This window comes from Oncorhynchus masou, chromosome 23, assembly GCF_036934945.1.
Source record: "Oncorhynchus masou masou isolate Uvic2021 chromosome 23, UVic_Omas_1.1, whole genome shotgun sequence".
NCBI lineage: Eukaryota > Metazoa > Chordata > Actinopteri > Salmoniformes > Salmonidae > Oncorhynchus > Oncorhynchus masou.
In genome coordinates this window covers 30,655,855-30,682,716 of record NC_088234.1, presented here as the reverse complement: position 1 = coordinate 30,682,716, position 26,862 = coordinate 30,655,855, and the positions used below count along the sequence as shown (strand labels likewise).

The 26,862-nt window shown below is 45.5% G+C and overlaps 1 protein-coding gene across 1 annotated transcript in view; it reads right to left on the bottom strand.

Moving 5' to 3' along the window:
* Positions 1-26,862, bottom strand: part of LOC135510734 (actin-binding LIM protein 2-like) — a 75,204-nt gene that overhangs the window by 12,524 nt on the left and 35,818 nt on the right. Inside the window, exons 5-18 of the mRNA XM_064931899.1 lie at positions 26,528-26,654; positions 24,966-25,059; positions 18,987-19,074; positions 18,290-18,348; positions 17,573-17,614; positions 16,753-16,830; positions 15,913-16,056; positions 14,651-14,768; positions 13,564-13,893; positions 9,843-9,944; positions 6,639-6,695; positions 2,528-2,565; positions 2,194-2,308; positions 1,935-1,993 (exon numbers count right to left, since the gene is read on the bottom strand). Of these exons, the coding sequence (XP_064787971.1) occupies positions 1,935-1,993; positions 2,194-2,308; positions 2,528-2,565; positions 6,639-6,695; positions 9,843-9,944; positions 13,564-13,893; positions 14,651-14,768; positions 15,913-16,056; positions 16,753-16,830; positions 17,573-17,614; positions 18,290-18,348; positions 18,987-19,074; positions 24,966-25,059; positions 26,528-26,654 (1,451 nt within the window). The remainder of the gene's footprint in view (positions 1-1,934; positions 1,994-2,193; positions 2,309-2,527; positions 2,566-6,638; positions 6,696-9,842; positions 9,945-13,563; positions 13,894-14,650; positions 14,769-15,912; positions 16,057-16,752; positions 16,831-17,572; positions 17,615-18,289; positions 18,349-18,986; positions 19,075-24,965; positions 25,060-26,527; positions 26,655-26,862) is intronic.

Here is a 26,862-nt window from a genome sequence, read left to right as displayed (position 1 = left end):
GCAGCTTACAATCCAAGAGAGGCTACCCCCACACTCTCACAAGTGCAATCTGACTGCAGAGTCTAACCTGGTTGGAGAAAGGCTACTATGCATTGAGGGAGTTGAGGGGGAACTGGGTTAGCTACTGTAGCTGAGTGCATCCTTTCTGGTTTGGTTCCGGCTTCAGTCTCAGTCTAACTGGATCTCTGGGGTGTAAACATGTGATGGATTTCTCAGTGTGGGAGCGAGAGAGAGAGAGAAAGACAAAGAGAGCGAGAAAGAGAGGGAGATAGAAAGAGAGAGGTAGAGCGAGAGAGAACGAGAAAGAGAAAGAGAGAGAGAGAGAGAGAGAGAAAAAGAGAGAGAGAGAGAGAGAGAGAGAGAGAGAGAGAGAGAGAGACAAACAGACATTCAGAATAACAACTGCTCCATTCCCAGCTCAGTAAATAAACGCAACCTCTCTCCATAGCCATACATCGTCTCGCTGTCTCAACTGCCACAGGAACTGTAACAGCCAATCAGGTTGCAGAATTCATGTCTACAGTGTAGCACGCTACTGGGGCCTGATACAGTCCACATTTCACATTTCTTCCTGAAAGTCGGACTTTCAGCGATTTCACCCCTCTTGTCTAGCCGACCACCATCCATCAACAAACAAATATAAGCAGCAATAACACATCATTAAGGTTAGACTAAATACACTTTTCTGCTGCAGTCCAGTATCTGAGGAAGGAGTGGTTACGAGTGATAGGCCTACATGGAATCTGATAGGAAAGCTGTAAAACATGATTTCCCCGTCTAAAAGAGCTCTGTGAAAGTTAGAAAAACAACCAACCTTCCTGCGTTGATAAGTCAAGGGCTGTGTGTCAATACACTGAAATGGCTTCCTTTCCTTGTCTCCTTCCCTTGAGTACGGTTGATAACGCAAAAGACTGGATAGGTTTACATCTATTGCTTTCCCCTATCATAAGGCTGCTAGATCAGTGGGGGAGGAGAAGACACAAGAAAGGAAGCCAGTTCAACTATTGATACGCAGCAGAATATAGCCTTTTTTTGACATGAACTTCACTGTCTATTGGCCATAACTCACTCCCACCCGCTCGGTGACAGAAAAGGCGATGAACATTTACAAACACTACCACCTGGTGGTTAAATCAATCACTTCGCCCAGCTGGCACCTCCTCCGCACAGCAATCAGTGCGGCACCTTATTTAATGAGCGGCGAGCCGATCGGTCTTTAATGGAGCTCTAATCTTTAGCGCGCTTGGCTAAGCCCGTTGGTATGGCGACAGGCACACCTCATTTCCATTTACGAGCGAGTTTTCCAGTACCTCACGGAACTCTGAGCTCTCTGTAAGACGGCCAAGTCCGAATCAGACGCCTGCCCAGGATAGAACTGACTGTCCCCCTGCCAAGGGCTCCCCCCTCTCCACCCCTTGTCTCCTCCAGAATCAGAGAGGCCAAAACTACATCCCCTCCACTCCCTTGTTGGCACTTAGTTGAAGTGGAGCATCGCATTGTGTCATTGGGGACCATATGTGAGGCCACCTGGTGCAAGTGTGTGTGTGTGTGTGTGTGTGTGTGTGTGTGTGTGTGTGTGTGTGTGTGTGTGTGTGTGTGTGTGTGTGTGTGTGTGTGTGTTAGGATGCCTTTCCTCTGAGGGAGAGAGAGACAGTGTACATGACTTGTTGCGATCATGGCCCGCGAGACGCGAAATGAGCCAATGGCAGTCAGATGTGAACCTGTTTAACCGGTGTCACACATGCTGAACTATCTCCAGCGGTACAGGACAATGGACACCGTGCGTTTTTGTATAACATTTAACTTCATACTGCACAACCAAGTAAGAGGTTGTCGCTGGATGATTCTGTATAGTCTCTGGTATTTTCTCATTGCAGCCTCTGTTCATTATGGTGTGTGTGTGTGTGTGTGTGTGTGTGTGTATGAGAACTCACCTTGTATATGCCATTTTTTCCATATCCTGGCAGGGAAGCAGACTTGCTGTAGGGGAAGCCTGTAAGGAACGAAACAATATCTAAGTCGTCATAAGGGCTCTTCGGGCTATTTTTTTTTCAATCTGATGTCAATTCAGTGAGTCCTCAACCTTCACTGGTTGAGTCCATGTCAGTCAAGTCAGCGTTGAACAGTGATTGGCTACTCATTGGTGGAGGCCATGCCAGTCAAGTAAGGATTGACCACTGATTGGCTACTCACTGGGCAGGGAGGCGTCAGTGGGCAGGCTGCAGGTGGACTTCCTGGGGTCCAGCAGGTCCTCTGGGAGAGGTTGGCCGTCTATCTCACTCTTCAAGATCATCCAACTGGTCCTTGTCTATACAGAGAAATAGACCGCTTTTGTAGTGAATAACAATACAGTCTCAACAGCCAATTATTGTAGTGAATACAGTCTCAACAGCCAATTATTGTAGTGAATACAGTCTCAACAGCCAATTATTGTAGTGAATACAGTCTCAACAGCCAATTATTACAGGATATCCAAGGGCGGATTGATGTGTAGGTGCGTGGGACAGACAGACAGACACCTCCTCACCTTGACGTCGTCCCCTTCTGGCCAGGATGTTCTAGAGGCTGTAAAACAGTCATACAGTACGTAACGAACCACACTCCTGATGTTACGGTATATAACGTAACACGTGACATCCCAGTTTCTGTACCACACATCTACTACAGTGGCAAGAAAAAGTATGTGAACCCTTTGGAATTACCTGGAGATCTGCATAAATTGGTCATCAAATTTGATCTGATCTTCATCTAAGTCATCACAATAGACAAACATAGTGTGCTTAAACTAATTTCACACAAATGATTGTATTTTTCTTGTCTATATTGAATACATCATTTAAACATGCACAGTGTAGGTTGTAAAAAGTATGTGAACCCCTAGGCTAATGACTTCTCCAAAAGCGAATTGGAGTCAGAAGTCAGCTAACCTGGAATCCAATCAATAAGACGAGATTGGAGATGTTGTTTAGAGCTGCCTTGCCCTTCAAAAAACACTCACAAAATTTGAGTTTGCTAATCACAAGAACCATTGCCTGATGTGAACCATGCCTCGAACAAAAGAGATCTCAGAAGACCTAAGATTAAGAATTGTTGACTTGCATAAAGCTGGAAAGGGTTCCAAAAGTCCACGGTAAGACAAATTGTCTATAAATAGAGAAAGTTCAGCACTGTTGCTACTCTCCCTAGGAGTGGCCATCCTGCAAAGATGACTGCAAGAGGTTAAGAATTTCCAAGTTCACCAAGACATTTTTCAGGAGAATGTTAGGTGAGCTGTCCCCCAATTGAAGCTCAAAGGAAATTGCGTGATGCAACAGGAAAACAAACCAAATCAACAACAGAATGGCTTCAACAGAAGAAAGTACGCCTTCTGGAGTGGCCCAGTCAGAGTCCTAACCTCAACCCGATTGAGATTGCTGCCACAGTAGGGTCAACCAGTAATTAAATCCAAGGGTTCACATACTTTTTCCAACCTGCACTGTGAATCTTTACACAGTGTGTGTTCAATAAAGACACGAAAACGTATAATTGTTTACATGTGATTTACTTAAGCAGACTGCGTTTGTCTATTGTTGTGACCTAGATGAAGAGCAGATCAAATTGTATGACCAATTCATGCCGAAATCCAGGTATTTCCAAAGGGTTCACATACTTTTTCTTGCCACTGTACATCTATTTACCAGCTACAGTACAGTATGCTGCACAGACTGCATCCTATAATAAGTCAACTGGACTCTGTGACATCATCATCACGAGACAAGCCCGTCGAGGCCATTCTCCAAATGGGCCGTGCAACACCTACTGCTTTAAAACAACAGTGACACCGTCAACAGCAACAACCCTAGTGACGGTACCGTTGTATAACTAACTATCACAGTGTATAGTTTGTATTTAAATGTTACTATATAGTATGCTCAGTGCCCAGTTTATAATTTAGAAAGCAGGCCTATTTACTCGGAAGAGTTCGTGAAATGGTGTATTTTCTGGTGCGTTCTATTGACCTTAAGCATATGTCTGTTAGAATATACACAATCTAAACTGAAGACTGTTAACTCATAAATTGTGAGAAATATGCTGTGATTAAGTTGTCCTATTTCTTATGTATTGTAGATTGTATAGGCCTGTAGAATAATCCTCCCTCATATGACACAGAAGATAAGGCATTATACAGCACATGCATTCATTTATTTCGATGGCATTTTGGTCCTCTATTTGAAATACATTCGAACGCATACAAGAAAGGAGGAAGACCCGGGAGAAAAACACAACATTTAAAACGTGACAAATACACAAAGGGTTATAAGTGGAACAAAAAAAGTGACCAAGACACCATCAGCACCACAACACCAAGTGATTCATATCCTCGGCCAATCCCAATGGACACACAACAACGTGATCAGGTCACATGTACTACTAGGACCAATGAGCTACTGAGATGAATATGGGCAGGCATGGACGGGATGAGCAGACACTAACACAATCAGGGAGGTGTGAGAAATAAAATGTGATCATTAAAAAGGTGCAATACGGCCACTTGTGTTTTCCATGTCGGACTTTTGACTCAGGCAACAATGATTTTGCAGTGTACTGTACGGACACATTCTCCACAAAATAATTCTACAGTACACTCATGGCCAAAAGATTTGAGAATGACAGGAATATTAATTTTCACAAAGTCTGCTGCCTCAGTTTGTATGGTGGCAATTTGCATATACTCCAGAATGTTATGAAGAGTGAGCAGATTAATTGCAAAGTCCCTCTTTGCCATGCAAATGAACTGAATCCCCCAAAAAACATTTCCACTGCATTTCAGCCCTGCCACAAAAGGACCAGCTGACATCAGGTGTGAGTGTTGTCGAGGACAAGGCTGGAGATCACTCTGTCATGCTGATTGAGTTTGAATCACAGACTGGAAGCTTAAAAAGGAGGGTGGTGCTTAGAATCATTGTTCTTCTCCTGTCAACCATGTTTACCTGCAAGGAAACACGTGCCGTCATCATTGCTTTGCACAAAAAGGGCTTCACAGGCAAGGATATTGCTGCCAGTAAGATTGCACCTAAATCACCCATTTATCGGATCATCAAGAACTTCAAGGAGAGCGGTTCAATTGTTGTGAAGAATGCTTCAGGGCACCCAAGAAAGTCCAGCAAGCGCCATGACTGTCTCCTAAAGTTGATTCAGCTGCGGGATCAGGGCACCACCAGTACAGAGCTTGCTCAGGAAAGGCAGCAGGCAGGTGTGAGTGCATCTGCACGCACAGTGAGGCAAAGACTTTTGTAGGATGGCCTGGTGTCATGAAGGGCAGCAAAGAAGTCACTTCTCTCCAGGAGAAACATCAGGGACAGACTGATATTCTGCAAAAGGTACAGGGATTGGACTGCTAAGGATTTGGGTAAAGTCATTGTCTCTGATGAACCCCCTTTCCGATTGTTCGGGGCATCTGGAAAAAGCTTGTCCGGAGAAGACAAGGTGAGCGCTACCATCAGTCCTGTGTCATGCCAACAGTAAAGCATCCTTAAACCATTCATGTGTGGGGTTGCTTCTCAGCCAAGGGAGTGGGCTCACTCACAATTTTGCCTTAAGAACACAGCCATGAATAAAGAATGGTACCAACACATCCTCCGAGAGCAACTTCTCCCAAACATCCAGGAACAGTTTGGTGACGAACAATGCCTTCTCCAGCATGATGGAGCACATTGCCACAAGGCAAAAGTGATAACTAAGTGGCTCGGGGAACAAAACATCGATATTTTGGTACACGGTACAGAAACTCCCCAGACCTTAATCCCATTGAGAACTTGTGGTCAATCCTCAAGAGGCGGGTAGACAAACAAAAACCCACAAATTCTGACAAACTCCAAGCATTGATTATGCAAGAATGGGCTGCCATCAGTCAGGATGTGGCCCAGAAGTTAATTGACAGCATGCCAGGGTGGATTGAAGAGGTCTTGAAAAAGAAGGGTCAACACTGCAAATATTGACTCTTTGCATCAACTTCATGTAATTGTCAATAAAAGCATTTGACACTTGAATGAGCCATTGACACATGAAATGCTTGTCATTATACTTCAGTGTTCCATAGTAACATCTGACAAAGATATCTAAAGACACTGAAGCAGCAAACTTGGTGGAAATTAATATTTGTGTCATTCTCAAAACCGTATGTGGCTACAAAGAACACTGGGGGACAAAACAGTTCATAACCTTGGGTGTGTTATGGAAAGTCACTATTTCAGATGCCTGGGTGACACATCTGAGATAAGACCCGTTTGACTGTAAAACCTCCACCCAGTTGCAGTAACAAGGCACTCAAAGGTAAATGCGGACTCTGTTGCCTGAGTTGCCGACGCCTTTACAATAGAAAAAGACGGGAGATGAGTCAAAGTCGCTTGAAAACAATGGGCCACGGCGAGAAGGACGTGAGTAGGAGGAAGTTGCCCTATAGCCACTGATCTTAGGTCGGTTCGATGCTTTCCCGCCTAATGGTAAGAGTTAGGATCGCGGACAGGAAAGCTGATCCTATGGCTGTGCCTACGGGCAACTTCTACCCGGAGCATTTGGGACAGGCGACACGCAACACATCGTGCAGAGACCAGACCAGGAAGTTACACCAGGAAGTAAAGGAGAAGAGATGACTGTACCATGCTGCTTGTAGATAGGGGGTTTTCTATAGATATTATCTATCTTGACCTTAGTCTCTGAAGATGAGAGGAGGAGAGGCAGAGAGAAATGAAAGAAGCCCAGGATGAGAGAAAGAGAAAAGGAGAGAGAGAGAGAGAGAGAGAGAGAGAGAGAGAGAGAGAGAGAGAGAGAGAGAGAGAGAGAGAGAGAAAAGCATGAGTTAGCAGTTATTGAGGGATGGAATAGTCTGAGAAGCAGCAGTAGGATATGGGGCAGCATTCTTTATGGTTGGTCCAATGCAAAACATATTATATTTTTATTAGAACTGGCAAGACAGGGTATTATCGCCAATAAATCATCACTTGCTGTCACTGTTCATGCAACACACACAAAAACATGTCATTTTGATCCAGTCCTATTGTAATGTGAAGCAGACACTCGGTTGGGCATCCCCAGAACAATGGTAATTGTTGATCGATGTTGTATCCAACAATACATTTATTAAATTTTTCCAAAAGTCATCGGTAATAGAAACCATCATATATTTCTCCCTTACTACAACACATCATTCATTACTGCTCATAGACCAAATAAGCATATCAAATAACAAATAAAAAGGAAAATGACTAAATTCAACTAATTCAATTAAACAATTGTGCGAGTGACTCTTTTTTTTTTTTACACAATAATTGACACAGTATGTCTGTCCTAAGCTGATCCAATCCGTTTAACGTTCACAGGACCCAAACACCATTGTGTTAGCTAGCAACAATACATTAACTGCACTCTGCTCATGAAATACAACATGTGTGGGTCCCTTTCTGCCCTGTTTCAGCCACTGCCAGCGCCAGGGAGTAATAAACATATAAAATCCATACCATGGTTACAAAACACATTAAGTAGATCATCACTTTGCTTTGTTCATTTATTTACGTCAACTCCATCCAAGTACGGGGACTTTTCCATGCGGGTGACTGACACTGTGATAGTTAAATGGAAATAATGACGATAAATCAAAAAAAAGGGGCTTTTCACTAGAAAAGTCAACGTTATGTCCATTGTAATGTGCTGCAAACGGTTAACACTCATCAAAGGGCAGTGGACAGAATATGATGCAGGGTCATAGACCTAAGTTAAGACTCTTCTCAATTGCTGTCCCATTACGGCGTCTGTGACAGCAGGCGCTCCATTTTAAAGGAGTCAATATCTTCTTCTACTAGTTCTATGAGTTGGGAAACAAACAGAAAGGGTGGAAACTGCCACCTGGAGGGTGTCGTTTGAGCCGGGATAAAGCCAAAGTTGGTGATTTACTGCCATCTGCAGTTATGGAATGTTTGCTAACCAGACCTTGGTTCAAATTAGGGATGGGTTGATCGAATATCCCAAACCGACGTTAGTATTCGATTACTTGAGTAAGTGGGAATGCAGGCCTATTTTAACCATGAGAAAGCTTTGTCTAAATTAAATGATCCTTTGTGAAGTTTTTACCTACAAGGATATACTGCTGTGTATTAAACCCTTCATGGTTCCCTGAGATCGGTACGCTGTTTTCCTCACTTCAAACAGAAATGACAGGCGCTCACCTAACAGAGTTTCCACAAGACCTCCTGAAACTGATACTAACAGAATCAGTTCTACAATGGTGAAAATTTGACTACTCTTTTGCAGTTGCTGACAATTTACCAGAGAAATTACCAGAGGAAAAAGCACCCTGTCCTGTGTTTACCTTTGCCATTGTCACGCCCTGAGACGTTTTAGTTCTCTATTCAGTTAGGTCAGGGTGTGATGTGGGGTGGGCATTCTATGTTTTGTATTTCTGTGTGTTTGGCCGAGTGTGGTTCCCAATCAGAGGCAGCTGTCTATCGTTGTCTCAGATTGGGAGTCATAGTTAGGCAGCCTGTTTTGCCATCGTAGTTGTGGGTAGTTGACTTTGTTGGTGGTCTGTATAGCCCTAGGAAACTGCACGGTCGGTTTTTATTATTATTTATTTTTTTGTGTTTCTTGTTTTGTTGACTTTCTAAATAAAGGAAAATGTACGCTCACCACGCTGCACCTTGGTCCGGTCATTTCCCTGACCACGTTCGTGACAGCCATGTGCTTTGCGTCATTCTGATATGTCGAGGGTCAAGAGAAATTACACTTCTGGGGGGGACTACGATACTATGATATTATTCAAATAGTCAAATTATTTCAAATTACCATCCTAGTACAAATACTATTTCAAAAATCTCAATTACTATCACATACATTTCGAAGTAAATATCCAGATATTGTTTATTTGAAAAGACAGGTGGTTGAATACTGTATTGGAAATACACTTGGAATGTATTGGCATGTATTTGAAGAATTTTTTCAAATACAAATAAATATTCCCATGCATTTGAACCCAGGTTCTAGGAGTATTTTAAATAATGTATTTGGAAATAAGTATCTGAAAATATTATATAATTATATACGTTATTTGAAAATAAGCAGTTGTTGATATTGGCCACATTACTTGAAAACACCAAAATACAAAGTGCATATTTAAATAACAAATACACATGTATTTGAACCCAGGTCTGGTTCTCACGAGTGTAATTCATTGGCTGATCCCTCCTGATGACCTGGATAGAAGGATGTGATCCTTCCTTAACCCATAGGAAGTGATGACCCTTCTCAGTGGCGCTGCCCATGCAGTCCGGTTCTATGTCAGCCATTGCTCGTGACGTCAGCAGTTACAACGTGGTTGCATTATAAGAGCGTATGATAATGTTGATAAAACATGTCTGTGAAAGTGGAATCTAACGAATCGCACTTTTACCTGTGAAACTGAAGAAACATTCAGATTTAGACAGACCTCAACATATTGTATAGGACAGGATCCCAACACAGGATAAAGAAAGAGGAGAGCGATAAAGAGAGAGAGAAAGATACATTTAGATAGAGCGAGGGAAGGGAGTCAGGGAAATCAAATGGACAGGATAGGTCCGAAAGAAACCCTTTGACATGGATAAAACACTAACACAAGAAGACAAGGAGAACAGAAAAGGGTTCATCCCAGACATCTGATATACTGTTATTGTATAATGTCCATCCACCTACTTAGATCTGTTACCTAGACAGACCTGGACAGACAAGAGAGCAGGCAGACGGGCATGGTGCAATAGAGAGAGAGGTCGTGTTGAGGGGATCAAGGGTCACGGGGTCAAAGGTGAGAGGTCAAAGCGAAGTGGAGAACCTACCTGGTACGTGGAAATGCCTAGGAGCAGCCACATAGGTGGAGGAGGGAGATTTGCCGTCGGAATAGGTGGACAAACTGGGTGTACTCCGACCACTTTCACTACCTCCAATGGGGAAAGGAGAGATAGGGAGGGACGGGGGAGAGCAAGAGCCGTGGACGAAAAAAGGGGGGCAAAGAGAGGAGCAAAGAGTCATGCTGTTGTGCTTACTGGTCAAAGCTTTAACTATGAAGCGGAACCAACTTTATTCATTACAATTATCAACTGACTTGATAACCCAACCACTGGTTACTGATAGGGCCATAGGTTTTTCGGGACCATTTATCCAGACCAGGAAAAACTCTAGGCCCTTGCTATTGGTACTTGGCTCATGTCGATATCATAAAAGATGAATGAAGGCTATGAGCATCTTATAAAGGCAGATTGCTAAAAGAAAAAAAAAAATATATATATAGGTTGGTTAAAGGCTATACCAGTTAATGGCAATGCATTGAGGACACCGGCGCAAGCTGAAATGGGACAACGTCAATGTGTTTCTACTTTCAACTGAAAGTGTGCGCGACTGTAATTATGACCACAGTCCATCACAATGCATTGTGTCACGCAGGCTGGGTGATTAAGTCACTGACACCTTACAGGCCATAACTAATAAACATCTACATAAGAGAGCTGAAAAGAACAGAGGGTGAGGGGAAAGAAAGACAAGAAAGTGGAAGAAAGAGAAAAAAAAAGAGGAGAGCTATTGTTCATTTGATTGAGCACACGCGCCTCTCTCGCCTTTGTGGGAGGAACAGAAGGCAAGAGCGAAGCCGTTGGGATGCAAGAGGATGAGGTCATTCTGACAGAAACACACGCGGACACACACATGCACACACACACACACACACACACACACACACACAAGCACGGACACACACATGTACACACAAACACACGCGCACAGTCACACAGATGCAGACGTACACACACACACACACACACACACACACACACACGTACACATACAGTCATGCACACGCATGTCTACACACACGGACACACACACAAACTGGCATTAGTGCAGACCTCAGTTTATTTGCAGGGCAGCACCTCCACAAATCTGGAGCTAAGGCAGGACACTGAGCCCGAGGAGAGGTGGGGGGGGGGGGTGTACTGTTTTTTTTTTAGGTATGACCCTCAGTGACATCATAGAGCGACATAGCATATCTCAGAATAAGAATCTATTAACAAGTGGTAGCAATTCCTCATTCAAGGACTAATCCTCATGTGCTGATAATAACTCTTACATTGGATGCAGTTGTCATTGCATCATTTACATCAATTCATCGAGTGGATTTTCTTTCTGTCATTGCCTTATCCCTCTGACTCATATCTTTTCCTCTCTTTTTCTGTCTCCATCGCATTTGTCTTCCACTCGCTCTTCAAAATTCAATTCAATTCAATGACCTCTTAATCTCTGGTTAAACTTCCTGCCTCTAGCACCGTGTTGAAACCAAACAGCTAAGCCACTTGTGAGGGATAGTTATCCACAAACACAATCATTTAAACTAGACTCCTGAGGGAACCTGAGAGTTCATTAAACCCAAAACCAGAGCATAGAAACAAACTCTCTTTTCACGCTGTGTTAGGAACCGCTTGAGCCTGAAGAGGCAACCAGCCCAGTGTGTGTGAGTCTGTGCGTGTCTGTGCGCACGTGTGTGTTTTTGTGCACAGAACGACGTGCCACTGCGACTGGCAACCAGACCCCGAATTACGGCACCGTCACTCCACCACTCCTCTCCTCCCTTTCATTCCCTCATTCCTCCAGTCCTCTCTTTCATCTTGGCTCGCTGAGAACTTTTACTTTCCATCTCTCTGCCTTTCATGGAAAAACCACCGAAGCCTGGCCCGCGGAGTTCTGATTTACAGTACTAACGCTCCGGTCAAACCTCATCTCTCTCTATCTCTCTTTCCTACTTTCTTTCACTCCTTCTCAAGGCTCTTTCCCCCTCCAACTTCTTTACGGGGGGGGGGGGGGAGTTCAGCCTCAATTTCTTATCAGCCCAAAAAGTGACCCTCTTCCAACCCCCATTCCATGTAATGACTCTCTACCTCTGGTTTCCCCCTCTCTTCCACCCTCTTTTACTCTCTCCCTCTTCCTTACTCGTGAGGCGTGAGTTATCTCCAGTGACCCAATGAAGTCCCAATCTCTTCAAGTCCTGGGGCATAAGTCAGCCCGTCATTGAGACGAGTATCATGGTGTGTCTCCAGTGATAAAACCTGTAAATCTGGATAACAGTAAAAAGAGCTGATGGGTATCTAAGGAGGCCTTCGTGGTTTGGCTGACTTTGAGGCTTAGGAGAAGCAATGCATCTGAGTGATCGCTTTTTCTTATCTCTTCCCGAGGGAAACTGGAGGTGACTCGTGATTTTAAAAAAAAGTAGACCTACTCCCACACTTGTCAAGGTTTTGGTCGAGTTGACTTAGGTCAAACACATTTATTCATTGTTCGCAGATACTGTGACTTATCATGTTCGTTCCAAACTAGACCGCAGACCGACATATTTAACTATAATACCGTATACCCCCAAACTTATATCTCCCTGTCAGCAACCCTCCCACAACCATGAAACCAACCACCTGCAGTTTCTCCCACTCACTCCATACAAAATCACCATCGGACACCAAAGGTTTAAAGGGCTGAAACACACTGAATAACAACAGTCAACTCTAAGGCAAGGCATGGTTCCCAAAATACGAACAACAACATAAACACTAACAGGCAATCCATTTCAAGTTAAGGGCAAGCCAACAGTTGAGGTTACAAGTACAACACTTACATCCCACCAAACATAGAAACATAAAATAAGGAAGTAATCTGCCATCTTCTCCCCCAATATCAATATATTCCCATGTCAAGTATAACTGAAATACAAACAGTATATCGAAAATATCCACAATTACAGTCGGTTCTCATGCACAACAACAAGACTAAGACAACCTGAAGACAAAAAATAGGATCGTCCACAGACAATAGAAAGGGCAAGCAAAAACAAACTTAAGGGGTCCCAACACACAACCTTGATGCACACCAAGAAAATCCAGTATTATGCTAAGAGAAAGAGAAACAGAGCGATAGAGACCAGGGGGATCTGGTGCGTTACCGTGACTGTGAGGAGGTAAATTGAGATGCAGGGACGTCTTAGGTTTAGATTCAGGTGGTAGTAGGGGGTCCTGTTTGAGGCCTAGGGGGGTGAAGGAGGGGGAGAGGGGGAGACGAAGCACAGGGAGGTGGTTTGACACGTCACACCTGTGTGGGTAGGGGAATACTCGTATAGGCAAAGGGGTACAATTGAACCCCACTTGTGTGCTGAAAAATTGTGTAGCAAAATGGTGCTTTTGGTAACTCTGATGGGGGGTTGTGGCGGTGCTGACATTAGAGAAACAATATTATTCTATGTAAAATTGTCAAAACAACAACAGCAGAAACCATGCAGATATTGTGGGAAACACAGCACACAGACATGTAATACCGATAGGTCTAAAACAGTCATTGTGGGACTCGTTGGGTGCCATTGTTAATTTAACTATCGATTAGTTTAGAGTTTGTACACAGCCGGGGATGGGGGACATGCAGTGTTATCACTGCAGAGCCGGGATCAAGTCTAAAGCTGACACTGCACTCCACACCGGCGGCCCCATGGGTCCAGGACAGCGCGCTAGGGACCAGGGGAGGACTAGCTACCTCTGAAGTAGGGCACATAGTTGTGCTGCTGGAGCATGGCCAGGGTGGTAGGGTTAAAGGGCAGAGGAGAGTTTCTGCCTCCAGGAGAGACTCTGCCCCTGGGAGAGATTCTGCCCGGCACTGTCATCCCCCCAGGCATTTGCAGCGCCCAAGGGTACTTGGGGGGTAGGCCCTCTGAGTAGTGCATGGGGAGGGAAGAGAAGTCCCTAGCCAAGGGGGAGAGGTACTTAGGCCCCCCCGTGTAGGCCGATGGGCGGGGGAGGGAGCTGGAGTCAAGGGGCTGGCCATTGTATCTATTACCCATTGCTTTACTGGCCATATAAAGATCCTCTGTAGGGGAAGATGGTGTAGAAGGACAAGATGGTTTTTAGAGCAAAGAGGACGCTGTCCATAGTACTGTCCCATACCCAATAGACAAATACAGTACAGATTCTGTGGTAATCCCATGTAAAAAGTGATGGCATTAACCACCTCATTCAAAGAGAAGCAATGGAATGAATACTGATGAAATGTTAGAAAATTCTGCAATGGGGAAAAAAAGAACAGCATCTTGGAAAAACACGTGCTCTCTAAAGTAATAGAATGAGCGTGGCAAATCAAGACGAGGCTTAAATGAGGGGGTACATTTTGGAATATGATGCACATAAATATTACATCATTCACCAGGGTTGGGGTCAGTTTAAATTCCAGTCAATTCAGGAAGTAAACCACATTCCAATTCGAATGTTCGTGTACTTCCTGAATTGACTGGAATTTAAATGGAACTGATCCCAACCCTGTCATGCACTATATGCAAATGCTGTATATTAATGACTACAACTGTACATATTATTCTATTAATATAATATAAGTATAATATAAGGATAACAGCAAAATACTATGTTCTACTTTCCGATATGTCAACTCTATACGTCTTTCTATATGTCAAATGTACAAACATTCTACATGTCAAATGTACAAACATTCTATATGTCAAATGTACAAACATTCTATATGTCAAATGTACAAACATTTTACTATGTGCTCTTTTTTTGTTGAACTGCTGCTTGCTGGAGGTGAGGGGTGAGGGGTGAGGGGGGATACCTACCTGGCCTGCTGTAGTTCTGGGGGGAGCGGGACGGGGTGTACCCTCCATACCTCCCCTGGGAGCTGTTGGAGCTGGGGCTGGAGGGCCTCCTCTGACGGGGAGACTTCTCTCCGTCGCCCTGGAAACCAGGACAGGAAGTTACGTCATCACGACGTCACACAAGGAGGGCAACTGAGGACGTCACGGACACAAGCCAAATACCGAACACGGAAGGTTCGCGGGAACGTTCACGCCCTCTGCCCTCGTGGTGGGGTGCAATACCACGGAATCATAGGAATGTGTGTTCCACGTCAGATTATGGGGGATTCGCTGATGTTATTTTGATGATCGGGATCAATCACTGTAGAGTGTGCGAATGTCCATGAAAACCACCCTTTTGCGTCAACGCACGCACACAGGCACGCACACAGGCACGCACACAGGCACGCACACTTCAATTCTAACACACAGCCATCAATAAAATTTGAGAGGAAACATAAAACAATGTTATGGGGAAACATTGAAATGAGTCATGTCCGGGTAGAGCTCAGTATGAGGTCCAGGCTGTGGTATTTGAGGCAAAGACAGAAGCAGACGAGTAAAAGATTTGGCATGGGCCCTCAGATCCTCAAAAACCTCTCCACCCCTGTACTGGTACCACCTGTATATTGCCAAGTTATCGTTACTTACTGTGTATTTATTTAGATTTAGATTTACTTTTTATACTTCTTCTCTATTCTCTTTCCCTCTGCATTGTTGGGAAGGGCCCGTAAGTAAGCATTTCACTTTTAGTCTACACCTGTTGTTTGCGATGCATGTGACGAACACAATCCGATTTGATTTCAGTCAAATGAACTCATATCATCTGAGGTAACATGAGTTAACCGAACAAACATGATTGTCGGCATGACTTTGACATTCGTTAGGCGTTGGGTTTAATGAATATGACTTGCTTACTTGCTATACCCCTCCCAATGTCTACAGTTGTGGGAATGTTGAGGGAAGGAGCAAAACAATACGAATTAACACCATTTTGAATGTATGACAAAATCGTCTTTTTGCTCCAACTTAAGACATTTTAGCCAACGAGGCTGGGGAGAGCTATGATTCAACGGAGGGAATGAGTTTCCTTCAAAACAGGAAGGAAGGATACATTTTCTGCATAAGGCTACACGAGACTGACGGATAGAGGTCAGTTCAGTGGTTGGCTTTATGGAGAGAGAGAGAAAGAGAAAGAAAAAGAGAACGCAGCTCCCTTGCTCCCTCTCCGTGTCCCCCCTTACATCTCCGTAGTGTCGTTCCTCTGAGGGGTAGCTGACATAAGGAGCGTAGGTGAGCATGTCTGGCCGGTCGATGTTGTAGATCGCCTTGATCTTTGGCAGAGCAGCAAGGTCCTTGTAGTCCAGCATCTCATCTCCTAGTTTGGCCTGGGACACAGAGAAACACGCCCGCTCAGTATTTTTTAACGTCAACCACTTTGGTCATGGGAAAATGATAATGGTATAGGCAATTCACTCGATCACAGTTGAAATACTGTCGTCGACGTAGCACAGTCGACAATTAATCAATCAATTGATTGCATTGCTTGCTCTTTGGGGTATTATTCTGGCTATCTATAAAACACTTTGTGACAACTGCAGATGTAAAAAGGGCCTTATATATTTTTGCTGTTGACTTGATCACAGTGGACAACCTTGGTACTGGAGACCTACAGGACCGGGCAGGCTTTTGCTCCAGACCATCACTAACACACGTGATTCAACTAATCAACTATTCATCTCGATATTATGTCATTGAATCAGGAGTGTTAACGCTGGGCTAGAAATAAAAAATAAAATAAAAACCTGCATACACACCACAGGAGGTTGGTGGCACCTTAATTGGGGAGGACGGGCTCGTGGTAATGGCTGGAGCGGAATAGGTGGTATGGTATCAAGTACATCAAACACATGCGTTCTCCATGCATTTGATGCCATCCCATTTGCTCTGCTTCAGCCATTATCATGAGCCGTCCTCCCCTCACCAGCCTCCTGTGATACACACTGTTGCGCTCCAGGACCCCGGGTTAGTGACCGGCTGTTGTCCTGTGACGCCCTCTAGTGGTGAGATGAGGTGGCGCTTACGTAGATGACCCTGCTGGGAGAGCCAGATGCACTGGAGGCTGGGACAGAGGTGATGCTCTCAGAGGAGGTCCTGGTCACCTGGAACAAGGGCGACAAGGAGTTAACTCTGCTCATTATCACTGAAAAGGATTGAAAGGGAGAGAGAAAGAGACAGAGACAGAAACACATGTATCTCTCATGTATCTCTCTTGAACTTAAAACGACACATTGCTACTCTCAGCGAGTTTCTCTGTGGGACTAGCATTTTTCACAACCCTGCCACTAACTCGAGATGAACTCTGAGCCTAGGTTAACATAAGGCAGTATAACAACAAAACTTAACGTTCACCCCTCCTCTGGTCACAAAACACTATGCAGCATCATTCAAGGTGAAAGCAGTGGTAGTGGTGACCAAACCAGTCTCCTGATACTGTGACACCAGACAGACACAATAGTGTTGTTCATTAGTGAAGCTCAGGTGGGCTACAGTGATCAGTGTCACGTTTAACCACCACCTATTCAGCCGTTAAGAGTTCAAGTTGGGGCTAAATTCCATTTCAACCTAATCCACCGCCCGAATTGAAATGGAATGGATCCAAACCTCGGCTATTGCCATACTACTACAGTAAAGACACTTCCTGTGTTTGGATCACATGATCAACCTAATGGGATTATGGGGAAGTGAGTGTCCTGGGGCCCGGGCTAGGTACAGTAAGTGTTTTGTGGGCATGGCTAGCTACTGAGCGTGAAGCCGTTCGGGGGTCAAGGTTGAGGGGTCAGGGCAGCCCATGCAGAGGTTGGAGGTGGGTAAAGGGATCTGGGCTGCACATGCATCACAAACCTGTCGCTCAGAGACGTCATTGAGCTGTATCCGGACCTGCTTCTGGGAACAACAGGTGTATTACATTGGGGAGGGACAGAGTACTGGTCTGGGACCTGGGCTTATTGACTTACTGCACAGTAAGTGCACTTATTCGGTGCCCTTTGTTCAGGTAATCAAGATCAACACAGTCGCAGTCAGTCAAGTTGGGCTGCTTCTTCTCTACGGATGGAATCCTGACTTGAGACACACGGTGATGTACGGTTTGAATCAGTACGACTCCTGGATACTGTGACCTAGCCATAGTTAGACTGTGGAGCTACTTTTAAGTAATCTCTTGTGGACAGATGCGCAATGACATAAATGGTAGTAGCATCTGTCGACAGCCTGCTGGATGCGATGACATAACGAGTGACTTTGTTCCGGTACGCTGGATTTCCGGCACTGATCATTCGGACAAATCTCAATTTTCGCAGGAGTTCGCATCTTTCCAATTTCATAACGGGAGGGGACATTTGGCCCACGGACTTGTCCAAAACTGGCTGAGCGTTTCCGTATTGAGGGCTGTAGACTTTGCTAGCCTGGTTAGTATATTTTCCAACACGTCTTCCCCCATAGAACATAATTGTGTATCTGACGCAATTATGTTACTGGGGTGTCCGAGATTAACTTTAGAGAAGCCTGGGTGTGGACAACCAGTGTGATGCGTGGTCATCCTGTCTCAGAGAGAGAACTCACCTTACTCTTCTCCTCCTGTCTGGCTGCCTGTCTGCAAGGAGGATGCCAGATAGAGTTGCCTGAGAGAGAGAGAGAGAGAGAGAGAGAGAGAGAGAGAGAGAGAGAGAGAGAGAGAGAGAGAGAGAGGGGCAGAAGAGAGAACGAGAAAAATAGGGAGAGAGCGAAAGAGGGAGAGCGAGGAACACAGTGAGATGCATCCACTCGAATGTGATATTTTCCCCACAGCCACGGTATCTCCGACAAAGAGGCATGAGTTCGGCAAGCAAGAGTACAACCCCGCGGCCCCATATACACGTGTGACTCATAGCAAATCAATTCCTGCGCCATCAGAAAGGAAGCCGCGGGGAGATGGAGACAGGTTTCTTGTAAATCACAGATGTGAGCCAAGCCAACAGCTCTAGTGCACCAGGAGCAGTAAATAAGAAAGAGGGCAGAATGGTGAATTATAAGGCTGCGTTTTGTGTGAGGTGATTCATGCCATGGACATTCAGTGATTCACTAACACTGTGATCTAATTCATTAGCACTGGGCAAATGCACTGTGGTTTTATGGCAGCTGGGCTATTAGTGAAGGACGTTTCCATGCTGACGGATGGGTTGTGGGTGCATTTCTGAGTGAAAAGAGGGAGAGAGAGAGAGAGAGAGGGGGAGAGAAAGAGAGAGAGAGGGGGAGAGAAGAAGAAGAGAGGTTGGTCCACCTTGCAGGTACATCTCCTCTCCCTCTCCAAACATCTGCTCACACCTGGCACAGCGGGCACATGACGGGTGGTAGTGTTTCTCCCCAGCCTGGCAAGGGGACAAGAGGTCAAAGGTTACAAAGTTACAAAGGTCAGGAATGACATTGAGCACGAGGAAACGAGCTTGGAGATCCACGGCGAGACGGAGAACACTGAGGACGGGACAAATGGGAGAAGGCGGAATAAAAGAATCCACAGTTGATTGAGAAAACATTTTGTCTTTCCTCTCGAAAGTGAGACGGATGTTTTTTTTCTCGTCGGCAATACACCGATAACCTTCATTCCCAGACACAAGTATATCCACAACCAGACGAAACACATATGAAGACAAGTACTTATAGAGGCATTACCTGGATGTACAGTTGTATTGGTGTCACAGGCTGCTGACACACTGCTGTTTGAAACGTCCCCTAGAGCGTGTCCAAACTAATTCCCATTCGGCCAGCTTATCCAATGAACACGAAGATGACGACAAAATGGAAGTGCAGTGCTACAACTTGAGCACAAGGGGGTGCTCTGGTACAAGCTACGCTACGGTTTAGGCTCGCACGGAGCAGATAATGCTGCGGGTTGGCCACGCGATCACTAACTATGTCTCCAGTTAGGGCCATCCGAACCTTCGTGAAACTAATCGAGGCGTCTGAAAGGGAACACCGGCCCAATGTTTACATGACATCACCCATGTTTATTGCAGCCACGTACTCTATTAGTAGACATGAGATCCATCCCGCCACCCTGTAAGCAACCTATGCGGTTTGATAACCATGGTGACATGAACGGCTTCACATTGAGATGCTAACGTCGGATGACACGCTATTCGTGACACGTTCATGAGCTGTTGGGAGGTGGTAGAGATGATGCATGTGTCCATAATGACATGATGTCATGGTGTGGATTGCATCTAGGTAGGGTAGCTGACAGGAGTTTCTGTCTCTCTCTCCCTCCCTTTCTGCCTCCATATATGTGTCTCTCTCCATATACAACATGTTTATTGCAAACACCGTGACATTATCTCTCTTTCCCCACTCTTTGCTCTGTTTTTCCATTTAATCTAGACCACATTTTCTCTCTCTCTCTCTCTCTCTCTCTCTCTCTCTCTCTCTCTCTCTCTCTCTCTCTCTCTCTCTCTCTCTCTCTCTCTCTCTCTCTCTCTCTCTCTCTCTCTCTCACTTTCTCTCTCTCGCCCTCTCTCTGAAAAAATGCTAAACTGACTCAAGATCAGCGCCGAGGGCAGGGGTGTCAAACACATTTTGACCCAGGGGCCGCATTCGGTCTTCAACGAGGTCCGGATGGGCCGCACTGAAAGTGTGTTGTATTTCCTCGCCATTACAATTTTCATCGTTTTTGGGAATTTCGATGTCCAGCTGAAAATTGTAATGGCGAGGAAATACAACACACTTTCAGTGCGGCCCATCCGGACCTCCTTGAAGACCGAATGCGGCCCCTGGGTCAAAATGTGTTTGACACCCCTGCCCTCGGCACTGATCTTGAGTCAGTTTAGCATTTTTTCAGAGAGAGGGCGAGAGAGAGAGAGAGAGAGAGTGAGAGAGAGAGAGAGAGAGAGAGAGAGAGAGAGAGAGAGAGAGAGAGAGAGAGAGAGAGAGAGAGAGATAACAGGCTGGAATTGGATCCCTATTCAAACAAGGAAAGTATGGCAGGGTTGAGGACGGAAATAGATAATGCTTCTCTAACAACTTCTCTGTCTCCTCTGTGCGAGAGCAAGCTAGCATTTGGACCGGGTTTGGTTTTGAATTATGAGTAGGCATTTTGGTTTTTAATTATGAGTAGGCATTTTGGTTTTTAATTATGAGTAGGCATTTTGGTTTTGAATTATGAGTAGGCATTTTGGTTTTGAATTATGAGTAGGCATTTTGGTTTTGAATTATGAGTAGGCATTTTGGTTTTGAATTATGAGTAGGCATTTTCTATGGACGAGGCTTTGTCATGGGTTGCCGTGTTGGAGGTTTGAAATTGAGGTGTGAGTTTGATACCGTTGTGCTTTGGTTACTGACATTGAAGTGACGGGTGGATGTGTTGAAAAGTGAGAATGGCAACCAGACTCTGAACTGCTAGAGGGACGAGAGGGCAGGTCAGGAATCAGTCTGCAATTTTCTCTCTCTCTTACTCTCTCTTCCTTTTTCTCGTCATTCTCCTCCTCCCTTTCTCGCTCTTCTTTTTTTCTTCCCTCTCCTTATCCTCCCTTTCTCTCTCGATCGACCTCTCTCTCCCTCCCTTCGTCTATCTATATTCATCTCTCTCTGCCTTCCTCTCTTCCTCTCCCCTACAGTGTTTGTGACTAAGCTGGAAGGCAGGGGAAGTGATCTCAGAATGGATTTTGGTAAGAGAGGTAGAGTAGAGCAACAAGGCTGACACACACACACACACACACACACACACACACACACACACACACACACACACACACACACACACACACACACACACACACACACACACACACACACACACACACACACACTGCAGTGGAAAAGGGGTGGTTGGGTGCACAGAGAACAATGGGCAATACAATGTCTTCTCTCTCTGCCCTGTCTTCAAACCAGCCGACCCTACATGGATCGACACCGCCCTAAAACCTTATCCTTCTCTCCCTCTTACCTCCTCAACCCTCGCTGTGACCCTAAAACCTTATCCTTCTCTCCCTCTTACCTCCTCAACCCTCGCTGTGACCCTAAAACCTTATCCTTCTCTCCCTCTTACCTCCTCAACCCTCGCTGTGGCCCTAAAACCTTATCCTTCTCTCCCTCTTACCTCCTCAACCCTCGCTGTGGCCCTAAAACCTTATCCTTCTCTCCCTCTTACCTCCTCAACCCTCGCTGTGGCCCTAAAACCTTATCCTTCTCTCCCTCTTACCTCCTCAACCCTCGCTGTGGCCCTAAAACCTTATCCTTCTCTCCCTCTTACCTCCTCAACCCTCGCTGTGGCCCTAAAACCTTATCCTTCTCTCCCTCTTACCTCCTCAACGCTCGCTGTGGCCCTATTCACCCTCTCTCTATGGATTGTCCACACGACTCTCTATAGTTATAAACCCATTTGACACGAGCCATTTAATACTACCCACATCTTCTTAGACCCTAATCAGACCATTTAACTACAATAGTTTCCACCAGTTTCATGTTCTACCAATCTTCCTTTAGACCCCAAACTCCATTCAGGTTAAGCCTCCCTAAGGCCCCTCTATTGGCTTAACCCCCCCCCCCCCCCCTGTGCTCAATGAGTTAATCAACCCCAAATGCCGTGACATTTCAGTGCAGAGTCCTCAGTGCACGACAGGCCCGGTGACTGACTGGGTGGGACCCTCTGCCCATAGATGGCAGAGCTATCTCTGGGTGGAGCTCACTATCTCTGTCTGCTGATCTTGCTTTGAGGGGGGGTTGCAGCTGGTGTGCTAAACCGCCTTGAGGAAGCCACATTTCCTTACGCACATTGTTGTGCAGTAGCCCTGTGACACACACACACACACAAAAACAAAAACGTACCCTCCCCACACCCCGCCCCCCGCAGACGCCTCACAGCTATTCAGTTGTGACTGATTTGATTGAGGTTGGCAGGCCACAGCAGCTGAAGCACATATCCGGGACAATTACATACAGGCCTACTGTGTGTCTCTTATGTATTCTGTGTGATGATGTAATGCTATGCAAGATGAAAGAGACAAGCGCGCTCATTATATTTCTTATGTTTCTTATGTTTTCGCCAGTCTCTCAGAGCCTGGCAACCGGATACATGTTTATGAAAGGAGAGCGTGTGAGAGAGAACGAGAGAGAGGTGAGAGAGAGAGAGAGAGAGAGAGAACGAGAGAGAGGTGAGAGAGAGAGAGAGAGAGAGAGAGAGAGAGAGAGGTGAGAGAGAGAGAGAGAGAGAGAGAGAGAGAGAGAGAGAGAGATATGAGAGAGAGAGAGAGAGGTGAGAGAGAGAGGTGAGAGAGAGAGGTGAGAGAGGTGAGAGAGAGAGAGAGAGAGAGATGTGAGAGAGAGGTGAGAGAGAGAGGTGAGAGAGAGAGAGAGAGAGAGATGTGAGAGAGCAGGAGCGGGATAAGGGGGATCATTGTTTGCTCTTCCATATTTGTGTCCTCGTCAATGAGGGTTACAGGGAGGCCAAGACCCCGTCTCAGAGCTTGGGCCTACCCTTGTTACCCGATTTCCCTCACCGCCGAGAGAGTATCCTGTGACCCTCCACTCCACCGGTGTAAAACGAGACCTCTTTTCCACTGAAGTCATCTCACATCTCTCGTTGATTTCTTCTCCTGTTTTTCTTTCTTTCTCTTTCTCCATCTCTCTCTCTCTCTCTCTCTATCTCTTTCCTTGTTCTCTCCCTTCATTTTCTCTCTTCCTCATTCTCCCTCATTCTTTCTTTCTTTCTCTCACTCTCTCTCTCTCTCTTCTATTAGCTGATGCGGGTTTAAACAGTATCTCTGTTCGTCACTTTCAGAGACAAATACAATACATTACAGTTAAGGATGTAAAGAACGCGCGCTTCTGTTTCCAAAACCTTGATCTATTTGCAGTCAACATTATGTGATCGAATACCATTGTCTTATCTTATATGAATAATGTTTTGAGGTATGTGTTTTGGTTGGCATATTTTCTACCACAGCGGTATTCAGCAATGGATCCCTTAAAGTCTTGTTTATGTGACAGAGAAGATTCTAGTAAAGAGAGTGGTGTGCATGCATGCTGAGAGAGAGAGAGATGCCAGTAAAGCCCTTTAAACTGAATTGAGTTGAGAGAGAGAGATAGAGAGAGAGAGAGATGCAGAGAGAGAGAGAGAGAGAGAGAGAGAGAGAGAGAGACAGAGAGACAGAGAGAGAGAGAGACGCAGAGAGAGAGACAGAGAAAGACAGAGAAGAGAGAGAGAGAGTAGAGAGAGAGAGAGACGCAGAGAGAGAGAGAGAGAGACAGAGAGAGAGAGAGAGAGAGAGAGAAAGAGAGAGAGACAGAGAGAGACAGAGAGAGAGAGAGAGAGAGACGCAGAGAGAGAGACAGAGAAAGACAGAGAAGAGAGAGAGAGAGTAGAGAGAGAGAGAGACGCAGAGAGAGAGAGACACAGAGAGACAGGGAGACAGAGAGAGAGAGAGACAGAGAGAGAGAGAGAGAGACAGAGAGAGAGAGAGAGAGAGAGAGAGAGAGACAGAGAAGAGAGAGAGAGAGAGAGAGAGAGACAGAGAGAGACAGAGAGAGAGAGAGAGAGAGAGAGAGTGAGAGAGAGAGAGAGAGAGAGAGGGTGAGAGAGAGGGAGAAAGATACGCAGAGAGAGAGAGAGAGAGAGAGAGAGAGAGAGAGAGAGAGACGAGAGAGAGAGAGAGAGAGAGAGAGAGAAGAGAGAGAGAAAGAAGAGAGAGAGAGGGGAGGGGTTGGAAGGTGTCAAAGCCATTAGCCCAGAGAAAGAGAGAGAGAAAAGAGGGAAATGAGAGGATACCCAGGAGGGAGAGATAGAGTGAATTAAACATGCAGCCATAGATACGGGATATCTGTAGTCTCGTCCCACAGGACAACAGGCTAACGTGGCTTAGGTATCGCTAGACATTGATCTAAGGTCAGTTTAGTGTTTCTCCCACGAATGGTTGAGGTGACGATTGGAAGAGGGTAAGTGGATCCTCGATCTGTGCCTATGGTACACTCCTACCCGGAGTCTTACTGTCACAGACATGGCAGAGATGCAATACTGTGAACGCTAACGGATTGGAAACGTGTCTGTGGAGAAGAGTGAGTAACCATACTGAGCCGGCGCAAATGCAACAGTGGCGAGAGACACAGAAACATGTGTAGCCAAGCGGTTCCATCCATATACGACAGCTGAGAACCTTTTTTGGGCTTCGAAGACCTCAGGTGGGTCGATTCGTACCTCCACTTCACACATCTATCCTTCCATCCCTCCGTCGGCAGATAAAAAGTGACATATAGGTGTTATAACGCGTCCTACCTCCAGTACTTTTCCGGTGATGTACTTCTTGCAGCTGTCACACTGGATGCCGTACATGGCATGGTAGTCCACCTCGCAGTAGGGGATCCCATCCCTAGTAAAAACACACACACACACACACGTCAGAGATCCCACCCCCCGTCAGCTTTCAATACATACTGCGTGACCTTCGGACGCTTCGGAGAGAAAGAGAGAGAGTGACACAAACCGACACAGAACGAGAGCTATCTTGAATTGCGGAGTAACGCACGTCACATATCAGGTCGAGCATCTTCTGGAACTGTGAAAATAGATGGAAACCCAAGAGAGAGATGTTGTCCGAAATGGCACCCTATTTTCCCTGTATAGTGTACTACTATTGACCGGGGCCCATCGGGTGCTACTTGGGAACACACACACAGACTAGGAAAGAATTGTGAGCACCGAGAAAAGATCATTGCTCACTCACTCACTCACTCACTCACTCTCTCCACTCTTTTTTTCAATGGCTTGTTCCCTATACAGTGCACTCCTTTTGACCGGTCAAAGATAGGGCACTGTGTAGGGGATAGGGTGCCATTTGGGATGCCACCTGGAAGGGTGAGAGGTGTGGTCCGGAAGGGACAGGTGTTGGGGTGGGACGTGGTGCTCCTGGGGTGGTGTTAAGGCCTGCTGAGGGGTTGTTCCACGAAACGACTGCCTTTGGTGTCCCTTTGATATTTGAAGTTTGTTATATTAAATGACGTGCCCTTTCATTTAGACCACATGGAGAATTCAATCAAACCGATTTTTTATATATGAATAAAGATTTGCTAAAGTGGTAAAATTCAACATGTTGTCCTGTCACTCTGTGCACCCTCTGTGACTCACAGGGATATTTTAACCCACTTAACCCCACAATTTCTCCAAGTTTTCACTATCATTATAAAACCTGAGTTATTTTTGCAGTTTTGACAAAGTCATTTCTGAAAATGATAAATCGATTTAATGTGATGAGTGATTCATTTTACGTCTGTCCCTCATTCTAAGGTCAACCCTGTTACGTGAACTGAACTCTCGTTTTAATATGGTGAAACAGTGAACATCTAATAGTCAAATCATAGTGGAAGAGCTGGTGAGCTGGTTCTATTCTTTTCGGCCATTTTCCGGTGTTTTATGGTGGAGAACTGAGCGGGTCAACCGTAACACATCAACCATGTTACCCATCGATAGACAGGCTGGAAATGTTTTACAATAGAACCATTTTTGTGAAGCTTGCATTCAACCGCCAACTCCCTGTTTCACACAACAAGCGTCCATTCTCCCTGTCACGAGGGGATATGTAGCTGATTTAAAATGAACTCGTCCACCCTGTTACGGTCCACCCTGTTACGGTCAACCCTGTTACGGTCAACCCTGTTATGGCCAAACCTGTTACTTTTGAGATGGGAAAAAGGTGTTATTTATGAAGTTTGGCATGTGCTCCTTATGACAGAATGTTCAAATGAGATGAAATCAAAAGGTTTTCTTGACCAAGCTACACTTTTCAAAAGGTGGAACAACCCTGTGGTGTTGAGGGGGTGTTAAGGTCACGAGGGACTCACTTGCTGATGTACTCTGCGTTGAGCACCTTGTTGCACACCTTACACTTGAAGCAGCCCAGGTGCCAGTGTTTGTCCAGCGCTACCAGGGACTGCTCGTTCTTAAACTCCTTCCCACAGCCACAGCAGTCTACATGGGGGAGAAGGGGGGGGGCAGAGAGAGAAGGGAGAGAGAGAAAGAAAGAGAGGGGGGGCGGGGGAATAAGAGAAGGGAATAGGAGAGAAAGACACAGGCATAAATATATAGAGATGTATCAGGAGGAGAGAAAGAAACAGACTGGAAAGTGTTAGGAAGTGATGGAGCAAGAGATACAGTATATACTGTATAGGCTATGTAG